Source organism: Mus caroli, chromosome 8 (genome assembly GCF_900094665.2).
Source record: "Mus caroli chromosome 8, CAROLI_EIJ_v1.1, whole genome shotgun sequence".
Taxonomy (NCBI): Eukaryota; Metazoa; Chordata; class Mammalia; order Rodentia; family Muridae; genus Mus; species Mus caroli.
In genome coordinates this window covers 12,976,082-12,991,558 of record NC_034577.1, presented here as the reverse complement: position 1 = coordinate 12,991,558, position 15,477 = coordinate 12,976,082, and the positions used below count along the sequence as shown (strand labels likewise).

The 15,477-nt window shown below is 41.3% G+C and overlaps 1 protein-coding gene across 1 annotated transcript in view; it reads left to right on the top strand.

Annotated features, from left to right (window-relative positions):
• The window catches only part of Csmd1 (CUB and Sushi multiple domains 1), a 1,596,626-nt gene that overhangs the window by 833,875 nt on the left and 747,274 nt on the right, over positions 1 to 15,477 (top strand). Inside the window, exon 5 of the mRNA XM_029480674.1 lies at positions 1,503 to 1,710. Within this exon, the coding sequence (XP_029336534.1) occupies positions 1,503 to 1,710 (208 nt within the window). The remainder of the gene's footprint in view (positions 1 to 1,502; positions 1,711 to 15,477) is intronic.

Sequence of the window (15,477 nt, the reverse complement as noted above, 5' to 3'; positions counted from 1 at the left end):
ATAATTTAATTATAACAGATTGAAATGTTTCTTTTGGTCTTGAAATACCTACCATATAAAATTTGATCATAAGTTCAGATTCAGAAAAATGTTCTATGATTCATCTCTGTCTGCTTATTTANTTTTTCCTTTCTTTGTTTAATTTTCTATCTCTTGTCTTGCTTATATCATTTTTTCATCATCACTATGGTCATGAAATTGTGCCTCTTTTCTGCTTCTTGAATAGGTGCAGGCCACATTGTTTGTGCATCTTGGTCAGGTCTGACTTTTTAAACCCAAGAAACCCAGGAAACCTCCAAGAGACTTTCGAAGCCACTGGTCTTACTCACAAAGGGAAAGAAGAAGGATGGAATTTGAGGTCATTCTAGAGGTCAACACTTTACAGTTGGCCTCACCACAGCTCCCCTCAGATGTTAACATGATAAAATGCTCTTGAGTTCACAAGTCTCAGAGTCACATTCTGCAAGGGCTTCACAGAGAACCCTGAAAGTAGTTAATGCTTTCAACAATGGGTGATCATGCATGAGGGTTGAATGTGGGTGCTGGCTCCCTGCACTCAGCTTCAGAAAACAGGCATACTGTGGGCATGGTCATCTCCCCACACAGCTTTCACATCACTTCTGGTTACTGAGGTCTTTACCAGAAGAATCCAGACAAGTTTATTGTGCAGATTTCTAGTTTAGACTTCTGTTGGATTCTACCTAAATCCAACCACTTCAGTTTCCAGTCATCAAACTACAGCTTGTAGATCACCATCAGGGAGTATTAGGAACCTTAAACACCAGTAACTTCTCTTCTAAAACTTTGGGAGGGAGATGACCTGACAATAATGAGAATTATTACATGGATGTGCATCTCAAACGTGAGATTTAAATGAACTTATTTCAACCATTCAACTATGATGTTGGATTCTAGCTACAGTCATGAGCAGTGCTTTGTGAATTTAATGTAATAAACCTGGTATTGCTGTTTTTGCATCTCGTTTTACATTGAAGCAATTAATTTTGGAAGCCCACAAAGAAACTGCAGAGAATAAATTCTAAATATTAAGTAAAGTTATGTTGTTTGTTAGTGATCATTTATTTATATGATGTATTAATGCATAAAATTTGACAGTTTTATAGTAATATTTACAAGTGTCAACATACTGTGCAGTTATATGCACAGTAAATAGTAAGTAGAAAGGGCTGTCTAGCATCTCCCTATGAAGAACTTAATTGCATTTAAGTGAATATTTGGGAATTTATTTATATGTTAAATCCACTTTCTTTACAGTTTTATTATTTCTCCCACTATGATATTGGCTTGATAATGTAAAGTAACCTTTGGTTTTTGTATATCACCTATGAAGCTAAATTAATTACCTAGAAATGATCTTTTTAGATTACCTTCATTCTAAATTCAGAAANAATTTCTTGATAGTCAATAAGGGCGTGACCATGTTTATGTGTGACAGACTTCTGAGTATTGAGTTAGTTGCCTTTTCATTTCTGCCCCTGCAGCTGAGGGAGCCTGTGGGGGAACGCTAAGGGGAACCAGCGGTTCCATATCCAGCCCTCACTTCCCCTCGGAGTATGACAATAATGCCGACTGCACGTGGACCATCTTGGCTGAGCCTGGGGACACCATTGCTCTTGTTTTTACTGACTTCCAGCTGGAGGAAGGATACGACTTCTTAGAGATCAGCGGGACAGAAGCACCATCCATATGGTGAGTTTGGGTAATCATGTGAGCTCTTCGTAGTCTTTGCATCATCTTTTCAGGAGAAAGAGGATCTGCCAAGTGGTGTCAGTGGACAGTGAGTGGACAGCTTGAGTATGGTATTTTTTTTTCTCTTGACCCTTTGTTGTAACCTGTTCCAGTGTCTGAGATGTTTCTTTATTGGCAGTTGAAGTTAGAGAAAGTATCAATGCTTGAATTGTTTTCCTTTTCTCATATTACACTCAAATCTTCCCAGGAAGAACATAGGAGGAACCCTGGGCCTTGGGTCTCATCTAGAAATGATGCAGTTTGAGCAGATGCTTTTAGGCTTTTTCTCTTTTTACAAAATGGTCCTGCTCTATTTTGCCAGCAGGACCATGATTCATTCCTACCCCCTTGTGAAGAGGTGCACACAACTCCAGAACCATCTGTGAGACATATCTTAAACAGAGTTAGTGTGAACTCTAGCATGATGGGTGACAGGTCTGAGCAATTGGGGGGCAGGAATTGAGTGTATGACAGAGAGAAGTTTGAAGCACAGTCATGCTTGTGGCANAGCTGCCTTCACTGTATCCACAGGTATAGTTCTAAAATGGAAAATTAAAAGAACAGATATAAGATAGCTTGATTCCACCTTCACATCTCTGGGCTACTTGTTGCTAGTTAGTTGGACTTACTATTGTTTTAATTATTTAAATGATTTTGGTATTTTAAAGTTGCTTCTATCCTTTAGTTTGGGTCTTGAGCCATGAGGTAATTTGAGAATCTGCAATCACAAGAACAACTGGTTATGTGTGTAGAACAGAAGAGTTAGTGGAAGAAGTGTTAAAATATTTCGATGGCTTTCAGTCTTAACTTGGATTCAGAGGTGAAGTAATGACAAGGCTAAATGTGTAAGCTGATAAAAGGAGATCCTCTTTACACCATTCCTTAACACCAAACTGAATCGTTCAGTTTTCCACAACTAGAAGCTCTGTGTTCACAAAAATCGGTACATACTTCCCTCTCTTGAGTTTTATTTCTCTTAAGTTAAATATTATTCCAATTACAGAAGTAAAAACAAAAACAGAACTTCATTAGGACACAGCTGTATGACTCCTGGGCACATACTCAAAGACTTTGCATCTTACTAGAATCATTTGCACATCCTTATTTACTACAGCTCTATCTGCAGGACAAAGGAAATGTAATCAACCTAAATGTCCACCAATAGATATTGTGTAGTTAAATAATAAATAATGGAAATGTGGCACATAAACTCAGCGGAATTTTATTCATCTGTAAAGAAAAATAAACCTTGCAGAATATGGATATGCCTGGAAAGAAATACATGAATTGAAGTGCCCCAGGTTTAGAAAAACATCCATATGCACATAAAATAGTGATTAGTGTGTTTGCGTGTGTGTGTGTGTGTGTGTGTGTGTGTGTGTGTGTGTGTGTGTGAATGCTGAAGTCAGGAGACTAGAAAGGGGGCCATGATGGGCATGAAGGCTTTAAAGGAAGATATTGTGAAGGTATTTGAATATGGGACAGACAGTAGAAAGGAAAATGTGGAGGGGAGACACGAAAGGATTCAAGGAGAGAGCTGGGGCAAGAATGGTGTGGGGATCAACCCAGACTAAGCACAAAAATGCCTTTGGGAAATGTGTCACTGTGTGCTGGTTTTAGCAAGCTCCACAACCACTGTCATGAACTGAACTGTGTTATTCACCTTGAATAGGACTCTGGCAACAGCCATTGTTCTTCAACCTCATGTATTTGTAGAATGCATATAAATCTCATNTTACTGAGAATCAAAGCTATGAACACCGATGCTGGCTGAAAACCCTGAGTCTCATTATCAGTCACTCTTTGACTTTCACCCGGCCCTAAGAAGCCATATTTAGATGCCTTTTAAGTTCATGAAACAAATTCAACATTCATGTGCCTAANTTCTGCNAATTATTACTGTAGAAGCAGGTGATTCAAACACTTCTAACTTTTTAACTGCATAAATATTTTACATGGAACTACTTTATAACTATATGAAATGTTTGAAAATGGAAAATATATCACTTCTTGGCCTTTTGGCAAAGATCAAGTGAAAATGGAAAATATTTGGTAAAGGAGTTGCAGAAATTACTTGGTTAACTTTAAATTTGTGAGAACCTGGATGTGTTGGGTATTGGGTGTTGGGTGTTGACTGACGGTGTTGCTGTAAGGTGTCAGAGTGGGGGAGATTGGAAGATGGGGATGAACTTTGTGTTTATAGAGTGTGGTGAAGGTTTTTGCCAAGCCAAATGGAGAGTGTAGGAGTTCAGGTGACAACATAAGTAACTAAAATAGAAAGAGCAGCCAAGGCNGGTTGCCAGGGAGATGATTGTGGCTCCAGAAAGGGGAGCAGCTCCTTCCTGTATGAGTGTCACAGAGAAAAAAAATCAATGCCTGCTCTGCTCAGGGGCCAAAGGACATNCTGTGGTCTGGTTTCTCCATTTCTTTACNCATCCTCCATGAATTTCTTCCATTCCTCACCCCTCTCTTCCCTTCCTCCACTCTTTATTGATTTCATTTGTAATTCATCATAGGGGAATTCTCTCTCCCTAACCCCTTCCCATCTTTCGTTCNTCCCATTCATCTCCTCATTCCCTCAGCCTTTTATTCCCTCATCCTCCCATCTCCTCATCGCCTCATTACTTCATGTTCATCCCCTCATCCCCTCATGTCCATCCCCTCATCCTCTCATCCCCCTGTCCTTCCCTTCATCTCCTCATTCCTTCATATCCATCCCCTCATCTCCTCATTCCCTCACCCTCTCATCCCCTCATCCCGACATATTCATCTCCTCATCCCCTCATCCCCTCATGTCCACCCCCTCATCTCCTCATCTCCTCATCCCCTCATTCTCTCATCTTATCATCCCCTCATGTCCATCCCCTCATCCCCTCATCCCCTCACCCCCTCACCCCCTCATCTTCTCATCTCCTTACCCTCAATCTCCCAATACCTTCATCCCCTCCCCTCCCCTCTCCTCCTCTCCCCTCCTCTTAGGCTCTTTATTCATTTTCTTATCCATCACAGGTGATTCTTCTCCCCTGTACTTTTCTTTTCCTCTCCTGTACCTCCCCTCTCTTCCTGTCCTTTGGCTTCCATTTCCCAGTGACTACCACAACTCATGAGAAACAAGAAACAGTAGGAAAAGTTGTTGGTCAGGAAGAAATTTCTCAGCTTTGGAGACAGCCCTAATTTTTGTTATTAGAATGGGGAAACTTCCTTCAGTTCTCTGAGATCGCCACAGACCCTTTTAAAGACAGTTATTAAAGAGACTTTGCTTCTGCAAGCTCCTAAACTATCCTGCCTATTGTCCTAGCCTGCCCCATGAATGGCCTTTGTAGACAGTGTGAAGTTGCATGATGATGATTGATGAGCCCCCACTTGTTGGAAATGCTAGAGCCCTAAAGAATGGTCTTCCCCTAATGGACTCTTAGCACCTTTGTCTGCTTTGTGAACAAGAAACTGGGACACGGGAAGGATAACAGGGAACTGGCACAAGCTCAGGGTCTAAGTCCACTAAACTCTGTGTCACTGTGTCCTGGTCTCCAGCTGCACAGCATTTGGAGAGCATCACTGTTCTGCCTTGGATTCACTTTTGCTCAGCTGTACAATCTCCTTGTGCCTTGCAGAGGATGCTGCAGTCGAGGACACAGGTCCACTGAAAATCCATGCACCACTGTATACTGCATGAGAAAGGACAGAGGGGCTTTCTTATTTATTTTACTTTGGTGACATTCAGTGCTTTTTGTAATTACAGAGGGAATTGTCTTGACGTGTCCATATGGAGTGTTACTTTAAATGGAACTCACATCAAGCCGTTAATCTTCAGANGAGGCTGAAAAGAAAAAAAGATGGTTTTCTTAAATAACCGTCAAGCCCACATGAACACACTTCAAATTTAAAATAGAATAATTGGGAACATGCTTTCAAGATTTATACAAATGTGTATTATCTGGCTTATCTTTTAAAAGACTATTATTTTACTATAATTTTAGTGACAGTCTCTGAAATGTTTAATGGCCCAAATTGGTATATTTAGAAGATTTATCCATTCCAGGATTGCAATAAAAGTAGGGAGAAGGGTGAACTTGGCCTCTTCTCCAAAACAAGGTTATGCCTCCGAGGCAAGAGGATGGTGCTAATGGCTATAAGTGGAGAGAGGGCACACATGTACAATTTTCCAATAATCTGTTTTTAAAGACAGGATGAACAAGCAAGGGCATAGTAAGAGGAAACTGCATGGAAAATAATTGAGAATAATAATGGGATTAGCTTTATTTTCATTACATTTCGAGTGAAATTACCAACTCTGCTATAATTTCTTTGCTCCAAGTTGCCATGGCTACAGTAGAGGCAGCCTCAACATAGTAATTCTCATTTGCCAAACTCTTATATGTATTAAATGTGGGGATTTAAACCTTACCACCTGTATGCATACTGGCCAAGGATGATTTATATCATCATCATTATCATCATCATCATTTTAGATTTTCATATAGTCAGGTAGTTTTCCTAGTGATGATTAAGAACATAGATACTGTTTCTAGTTGACTTGCAACAGGCTCTAGTAACTATGGTTTTTATTGTAATTTTTTAAAAACAGGCTGGAGAGATGGCTCAATGGTTAAGAGTGTTTGCTGCTTCTTACAGAGAACCCAGCTTCAAGTCTCAACACCTACATTCAGAGATCACAAACATCTATAACTTCAGTCCTAAGGGATCCAATGCCCTCTTCTTACATCTGTAGGCACCTGAACATGCATAGTACACCTACATGCTCATACACATAAGATAAATACATCTAATAAAAACTAAAATCTCAACAAACATTTTTAAATGCAGCAAAACCGTCTGATTTTTATCCTCTTTCAGGGATTTGATGGTGCAATCTGTGCCTCTTAAAACGCCAAGAATGAAAGCTGATGTCATCTCTAAGTTAGTCAGTTGTACTTTCTAACTTAAGACTTGAGGGTTGAAGGGTTCGAATTGTGTTTTCTTGTCAGGGGACTGGAGAGGGGACATGGGCTTTCTTCTTGTGTCAGGGAATGTATACAGCTGCACATGGCCTGTAAAGGAAGAGCAAGGACAAACATGCAGACTTTGCCCTCCCTCAGTCTGCCCAGGAAGAGTCCAGAAGCCTTAGGAGGTCGTCCTGGGCAAGACAGAAGTTGTTCTACTGGTCTCCAGTTCCTTGTATCATCCAGTCTTAGCCCTAGGTCACATTGCTACTCAAGAGTCTTGCTTCCCTGCACCTGGGTATGGTTACATGGCTACCTGCCTCCACATGGCCATTCCAGGATGGCCTGTATTTACAAAGTTAGCACAATCATTAGAGAGGGTCTAGATGAAGAATACCATAGAAGATGTGCAGAGGAAACCATGCAGTGTCCCTCCAGCAATCTTCTCTCCATTTGTGTGGGAGAACCTCCATGATCCAATTTGTTATTTTGTACTGTAGAAGCAAGGCTCAGTAAGGAGCTAACCAAAGACCCTCTCCTGCTCTGGCCTGGCTACGATTNCCCTCCACAGAAAAACAACACANTGTATAAATGCACTTTATTTTGTTGCCATTAACCCAGCCCAATTTCATTATGAAATCAATATAATCNGTAGCTGGCTGAAGCCAAAATGAGACTTCAAAGACACTGGAGCAGCCCAGTGAGCTTCAAAGAACCCTTGAAGGGTCAATTAATGCCTACAATGTTTATCCAACATGTCACTTAATTGATACTTGACTTGGTGTATGTTTAATTTCTAATGAAGAAGGTTATGGAGCTCCAGTGAGCAGTAGATTTCCTGCAATGAGCTCTTCCCCTCACCTGCCCCAAACCCAGAGAGGTTTGCCTGCCTACAGTATCGAAACTGCTTAATTTGAATTCATTCTACAGAAACTTCAGGAGATAGCCCAGAGTGAATGCTGCCTGCTGCCTGCCTTCACCCTAGTGTCCTCTATTCGTTCCAGATTCCTTACTTTTCCTGTGGTTGTGACAAGATATCTGGCTAAAGNAACCTAAGAAACAAAGGTTTGCTTGACAGTACAGCTCCTGGTGGCAAAAAGGGCATTGCAGGAAGGGCACTTCTCCTTGCAGTGGGGGANGGGGAGGCCACTGATGGCAAAGAANTCACAGTCAGGAAGTAGAGAGAGGGATATTAGTATTGTTCTCACCTTTTCATTGTTTCATTCACTCAGAGACAGCATGGAGTGGTGTTTTCCATATTCAGGGTAGCTCTCCCTTCCTGGCAGAGACTTGATGAANCAGGGTCAGGGGATACCCAGTATACTCCTCTGAGAAGTCACCCTTTCAGAAAAGAATAGGAGCCAGGGGTGAGGGGAAGTTCCAGAATTGGGGATAGCATTTTCTATATTAATTAATTAATTAATTAATNAATCAATCAACCAACCAATCAATCAATCAATCTCTCAAAAAGACCTGGAGGAAGATACTCCCAAGGGTGTATCTTTTAGCTTGTTCTAAATTCCATCCAGCTAATGATCNTATGTAACTGCCCCATAACATCTCACAACCTCANGGTTATTACCCAAACCAAATCATTTGGTTTGCATTTATGGCTGCTAGTGAATGGGCACACAGTATTTTGAATTTTCTAGTTGTTCTATTAAGCCTATTTTCTTTGGGCAGGGGACATTCATCTAGGGACATGCATGAGATTCAGTTATATTTGTTGGGACTCTCCCCAGTCTACCTAAATTATACTCTTTGTTCTACAACCTTGACCTATCTTGTCTTAGCAATTTGACCCCATCAGGCAATTTGGGAAAGTGGGGCATTATAGAGGGTTTTTAGGAGCACAAATAGCAATGATCCTGTTCCCAGCCCCAAGTGAAAATGTGATTGTTTTTATTTTATATTGCACTTCAAATTTTAATTCAAGCCTGGTCAAGACGGTGTACACTTGTAGTACAGCACATGTGTTCTGAGACAGGTGAATCACTAGTTTACAGCCAGGCTTGGCTAACTAGTAAATTTGTGGCCAGCCTGANGCACATAGAGAATTTCCTGCAAAAGATCCAAAGGAGAAATTTTTGAATGCGAAAATTTTAATCTACAAACATGTTAAACAGTGTATATACATTTTTATGGAAGTAAGCAAAATAAATATTATAGATATGAACACATATTTATGAATACACACACACACATGCACACGCACACGCACACACACATCAAAACACATGTTTCAGTACTCATGCCTCTCTCTCTTCCATATGTTATCTTATCCAGGACACAAACAACAAAACAAGCACAGTTAAGTTGATGCTGTTGAGCCAATTTACCTTCTGGGANTGTATGTCCCTGCCAGGGAAGTTCTACCAGTCATGGGATCTGTGGTGTGCTTTTCTATGAAGATTCACCTAAGGGACATAGGGCTACAACATTTTCAAAATTAGGAACAGAACAGGATAAGAGAGAAAAAGTGTGGGCAGATCCATCTGTGTGGTCAGTTATTCCACAATATCTGAATACCACTCCACCCCAAAAGTTCTCATTAAATTCTATTCTGTATTATCTTAAATGGTTTCACANGAAAGTCACATACACAATTACACACAAGTAAANAAGTATGCACACTTCACACNCATACAATCATGTGTATAAGCACACATATAAATACACACACATACGTTATGTTACATGTATGCATGTGGATGGATGAGTGTATAATACAGACACTGAACCATTCGTCAGTAAATCATTATGTCACTGAGGAAACAAAGCTTAAGTGTTTTCAACTCAGATGTCTAGGTACAGCTTTCCTTATTTTAACTAAGAAAGCAAAATGTACTTAGCAAGAGTGTTTCCTTGTTGTACTTAGTGCTGGGTTCAAAATAACNTAGTTACTATTTAATGTCATATGGCACCCAGGAGACATGCATGCCTCTTTGTTCAGTCTTATCAGCTCAAAACCAAAACACCCAGTGCTTTGGAAGCNANAACTCTGCATAGCAAATAGCAAACTCTATTCAGCCAGAGTTTGAGTTTTCTCTTTGCAGTGGGTTGGAATGTCAGTGAATGGGGCCCCTGGGTGATACTTCAGTGGAGACACTAGGGGGCATGATTTGATGTCACACTTCCCTCTGTTATCATGAGGTGGTTCCATGCTCAGCTCATGTTGTACAGTTCTCTCTGATCCTTTCCTGCCCCAATAGCTCTGTGGCCTAAAGCTGTAGCTGACTCTCCTGTTAGACTGTACCAAGGTTCCTCAAGAAGCATCCAACCACAGCCGTGGCTCTAATCATGGAGCTTGCCATGAATATACTCCATGTGACCCCAGACAGGCACAACATGGGCTGTGGATCACCCTGTATTGTGAGAAGTATGTGATGGAAGGAAATAGAAGAGATGTTAAGAATCTAAAGTATCTTCCCATCACCTGTGTGCATCATGGGCATCATTCTCCACATCCCACATGTCATCTCTGGATGGCTTACCATCTGTGCAGGTAAATCCCATATGGNAAGAAGATTTGAGTACTTGAAACTAGAGTTTCAAGGGAAATGACCTAGAAGATCTGGACTAGGTGTCCATTCCCACAATTCATCATACTGTGGTGTTTTAGTACACTAACTCTTCAAGCCCTGGTCTTGCAAAATGGATTTTACAATATCAGTCTGGGGTCATCATGAAGAAGAGCAAGAAGGGCTGGTGATATCACTGCATATTTGATGGCTAAGGGGGCCACAAAATAAAGGGTCTGACTTCCTGTGACTTTATCTGTTTCTTCTTCCCTTTATTTTTCTCAGTCATCCACTCCTTCCTGGTTCCCCTTCCTCATGCTCGGTCTCCTAGACCTTCTTCCATGCTATAGTACCCTCACTAGTTTGGATACACTGAGATGCATATAATAAATGTGGTCTGTCTCAGCAATACTCCTAGGTACACGACACTTCTGAATTGATCTCCCTGTTATAGAGAGTGTATGGAAACCTTTTGTTTAGCAAATTACTTGTTCTTTAGGAGAATGGGGTCCTAATAGTAATACCACGTTCTGACCCATGAGCAGAGGATGGCTCAAAGGGCTAACCAGGTATGAGCCCACTTGACCCCACTTTCCAGACAGAAAAGCTAAAAGTTAGAAATACCACATAAATAACCTAGCTTACATGACCATGAGATCAGGCCAGGGTTAACATGAGCCAGTGTAACTTAGGGATCAGCATAGTCATTAAGAGTCCTGTTTTATAAAAGACAGCTCCATGGGTAAGGAAGATGGGTCTTCATTTAAGGGACCATCTTCATTCTGAGTTATTAAAAGTGGGAATAAATCATTCCCCACAGTGAATGGGGTATGGTATGATTGCAAGTGAGAACTTAGGAGACAATTCAAGAGACTAGCAGATGGAACGTTTTGGAAACAGGGTTAAATACACATGTACCAAGATTGTATAGTGCTTGAGTGAAGAGGAGTAACATGGCTTTGATACGAAGAAAATTCAGTCAGTTTCTTATGGGGGAGCAGAGATTAGCCATGGGTTTAAATGATAAAACAAATACAGAGTCCTTAAGTACAAAGGATACAAAGAAACTGTCAGCAGGAAGGCAGGACCACTTGTTGGGTGTTTCTTTCCCAAATACTTTAGATGAGGAGTAACATGATATTATCACCAAGTCACAGGAGATANGAGCTGCTTAGTGTTGTTATAATACATCAGCATACAGCCCTGCACTAAACCTGACATTCTGGAACTCCCACTGCATCTTGCTGACACATACTTATTAAAGTGTACAAAGGTAACCATCATATATACCTGTGGGCAATGCAAGAGCACAGTTGCCCCCATGAGTCAGTCCCTGATTGTGTCAACAGTCCTATTACCATGCACAGCCCATGTGATGATTGAGAGGATGGTCAGTCTCAGTTAAAGTACCCTGTGCAGCCCTGCCCAAAGTATCAGAAAACAGAATAGTAATCAAATAGGAAACATATGTTATCCTCGAGAGCCATTCGTTGAAAGTAGTGACAATATTCTTTCTCATGGAGAGTTTAAAATACCAAGGAGGTGCTTTCTCTGGTTTTNATATTTGAACTCTGGTGGTACAAACTGTGTTTGGGGGCTACAATATTGAAGACAACCCATCTTTTGTAAGGAAACCTTTCTGTACAGTAGGTTTGTCTGTCCCTTCCAGGAACATGAGTACCTCTGGCCAGATAGCAGAATGTTGCAAGCTAGGTAACATAAAGAATAAACATGTTACTCAGTTTTGGAGGTTGTAAATCCAAGATCACATAGCTACTGGTTCACTCAGAGCCTCTACTCCTGGTACAGATTCTGAGCCTTCTCANGGACCCTCCTACCCTCCCACCCCCACTCCCTGCTATGAGAGCAATCCCATACCACACATTACACTATGTGAATTAAATACAGATTTGCTGACTGTAAATTTCTCTGTGTAGCCTCTGCAGCCTCTCCAAAACCTTTGGCATCACTCATTATTCACTCTCTCAGACCCTGTAACAATGAGCTAATGAGTGACACCAGCATCAGACATACATTGCTGCATGTGGAAAGTATGTGAAGCCCACATGTTTGACTTCCGGGGAAGGTGATGTCCTGAGCTTCTGACCTAACATGTCCTGTATTTTATGGAGGCGTCCCTGGTGTTGTTTCTCAAAGTACTTAACAGCAACCAGTGTTACAGATGGGAAGAGAGGGCAGGCTGCACATTTAGTCTCAGAGTCAAGCCACACAGTAATGGGTGTTGCGCAGAGCCTGCTGTGCACATCTGGAGGGGACTCTGTGTGCTCAGGTGTTCATAGGCATTTTTCTCATCATCTAATTGCTGTAAGTGCAAGCTTCAAGGAGGTAGCTTTGCTGCCAAGCAGTGGGACCTNCGGCAGCAATCACTTTCCCTAATACTCACTTTCTCTGCTCTCCCTGCCCCTGTCTCACCCCATCTCTTGTTCCTTTCATTAAAGTTAATGGGAGCGCTGGGAAGAGATTATGAACGAAGCTCCAAATATGACAGATGTTTCCCCAAAGTACCTACTGTCCCTTAGAGCGTTAGCAACCAGTGAACTGATGTGATATGTTCACAATGTGTCTTTTATACTGATATCAGAGCGTTCAATTAATGGTAATTAGAACCCAGCTGGGCAAAAGTAATTTCAACACCACCATGTGGAGGACTAGAGACACAGAGACACAGACTGATCACACTTTTTATTCAACATTACTCTCCTCAAATATTTCTCCACCTATTCGTTAAACTATAAGAACTATTTCATTTCAGATTCTGCCAAATTCTCTCTCTCTCTCTCTCTGTATGTGTTTCAAGCTGTATTTTAGTATGTATTAAAATATTTAAATTGCAGACACATCCATGGGTTTCTCGCAATGATGCTCTTTATTGGAAGGTGGGACTCCAAGAGAATAGATAGAAGGCGTATGAGCCGAATAAATCTATGAATTATGAATATTTAATAAATGAGATTTTAGAATTGTGCTTAAATGAAAAAAATGATGAAATGAAGGAAGCAGTTTAGGTGAAGTTGCTTCTTGGGAATGTGTGACTGTGAGAGTGGCTAAAGCAGTCTCTGTGGGAGTGGCTGAGGCCTTCTCTATGGGTGTGGCTGAACCTGCCTTTGTGGGCATGGCAGAGCTACCCTGCTTCTGTGGGTGTGGCTGAGACCTTCTCTGTGGGAGTGGCTAAAGCTGTCTGTCTCTGTGGGTGTGGCTGAGGCCTTCTCTGTGGGTGTGGCTGAACCTGCCTTTGTGGGCATGGCAGAGCTACCCTTAGTGGCTAAGGCTGAGATTTCCTCAGTGGGCGTGACTAAGGTGCTCTGTGGGCGTGGCTGAGTTCTTCCCTGTGTGCGAGGCTTGGGGCTGCCTTTGCATCTGCCTGCTTCAGTGAGTTGTCCTTACAGTGGGGAGCTTTGGTGGCCCTGGCCACAGTTCACTCAGAGGTTTCCTGAGTACAAGGCTCGCTGGACCTTTTCTTATTAGTGGAGTGCTCAAGTGCAGAAATTTCAGTTTGCAGCTGCCAGGAGGCTATCTGTGAAGCAGCAGCTTCCATCAAGAGACTCAGGTCCACATGAGCTTTCCCTGCAGGGGTGTGGCTGACATGAAATCCCTTATTTCCTAGCGTGCCTTCATCTGCTCAAATTTATTCATAATCATTTTTGATGTTTTACAGTTATTTCCAGTAAACTGCTAAAANATAGAGAAATTGGAATTTGAAAACACAAGACCATAAGAGGAAATTAATTACAGGAATGGAGAATTTAAAAATGGCAGAGAATGAAATTAATATTTAATTTTTAATTTCGAGGCATCTGTGGCAAGCAGAGGTGGTTGGCCATTTACCCTGCTCCCATCAGCAGACAGCAGCCACTTCCAAATTTCTCTCAAGTGTGCCACCTTTTCTCTTTGCATTAAATATGGAAATAAAATTTGAGCTGAAGCTTTATGAATTTCAGAATAATAAACATGGTTGATATTTCGAATGGAAAATACGTTCTGATAGAGCAGAACAAAACTGTGAAAGAAAATTCTAAGCAAATCGTTTTCTTCGAGGAGTTCTTTTAGTCAAGCCCNTGTCACCACGACAATCCAGAGAGAAAGTTGAAAAACTTGAAAATGTTAACAACCCGGTTCAAAAACTCTCTGCANCTCCTTCAGCAAGACAGGCTTAGCTGCCTGTGTATTTGGTTGCTGTTCCGGGTTCCTCCATTTAGCCAGATAAATGCTGGGGTGGAATCTTCAGGAGCCCAAATAGGGCCTCATCCTGATATCAGAAATGTTTCTTGTAGAGGGAAAAATGAGTAAGGGTTATTGGCCTGTTATCCCTTTGAAACACCAGCAGTTGGGAGCACAGAATCGCCACTCTGAGGCACAGGACGAATTCAGTGTAAAATGTCATTAGAACACTAGGTATTAAAGATTAGGATACCGTGTGTGTGTTTGTGCCTGTGTGTGTGTGTAGCCAAAACCCACATGAAGACACTGAAGGGAAAGACAGCAGTAACCTCCTTCAATGTACTCCAGCAGGATGCGATTGAATATGCAAATTAACCAACAAANACTATAATCATATACAAGATGGGAGAGCTTTTCAAACTAATTCTGCAGAATGGGGGTGTGTGTTGAGCACCTTGAACCACACTGGATCAGAACTTACCTACATAGACCTTCAAATGCTCCCAGTGTGTACAGGGGTGATCCTCACTGGCCTATTAGAGGCCATTGAGAAAGAAAGTGCTATTGATTAGTGCTGTTTAAGCACCTTGATTTTAGCTGTCCCTGAATGTGTCCATACCTGGAATGTTAGGTGCTAATGCTGGTTGCACTGGTCACTTGGAANGTCACATTTTATTAATCTTTTTTCTTTTCTTTTGGTGAAAAACTTGCTGGTGTGCAATGAAGGCGAAATAATTAGTTACAAGCCATTCAAATTATTAACATGACAATGGTGAATTAGTCACATGACAATGGCAACCAAGCAACTTCCAACTTGAGCAGAGACCTGACAATTATTCCTCATTATGTCATCACTTTCAGGAAAAGCCAAGCTTCAAGACAAACTATCCTGTGAAGATACAAGGTAGTTTTACAGTGTAGAGAGAAAGAGTAAGACACAAGCCCAGGACCAGCCTTTAGATTGCCTCTGGCAGGGTTGTGGATGGAACTAGGTAATTCTGTCTGCATCAGTCTGAGACATCAGCCCCATATAATCTTGCTTATTTATGAACAAATTCCATATCCATCATATGTCTGCTTTTTTTTTT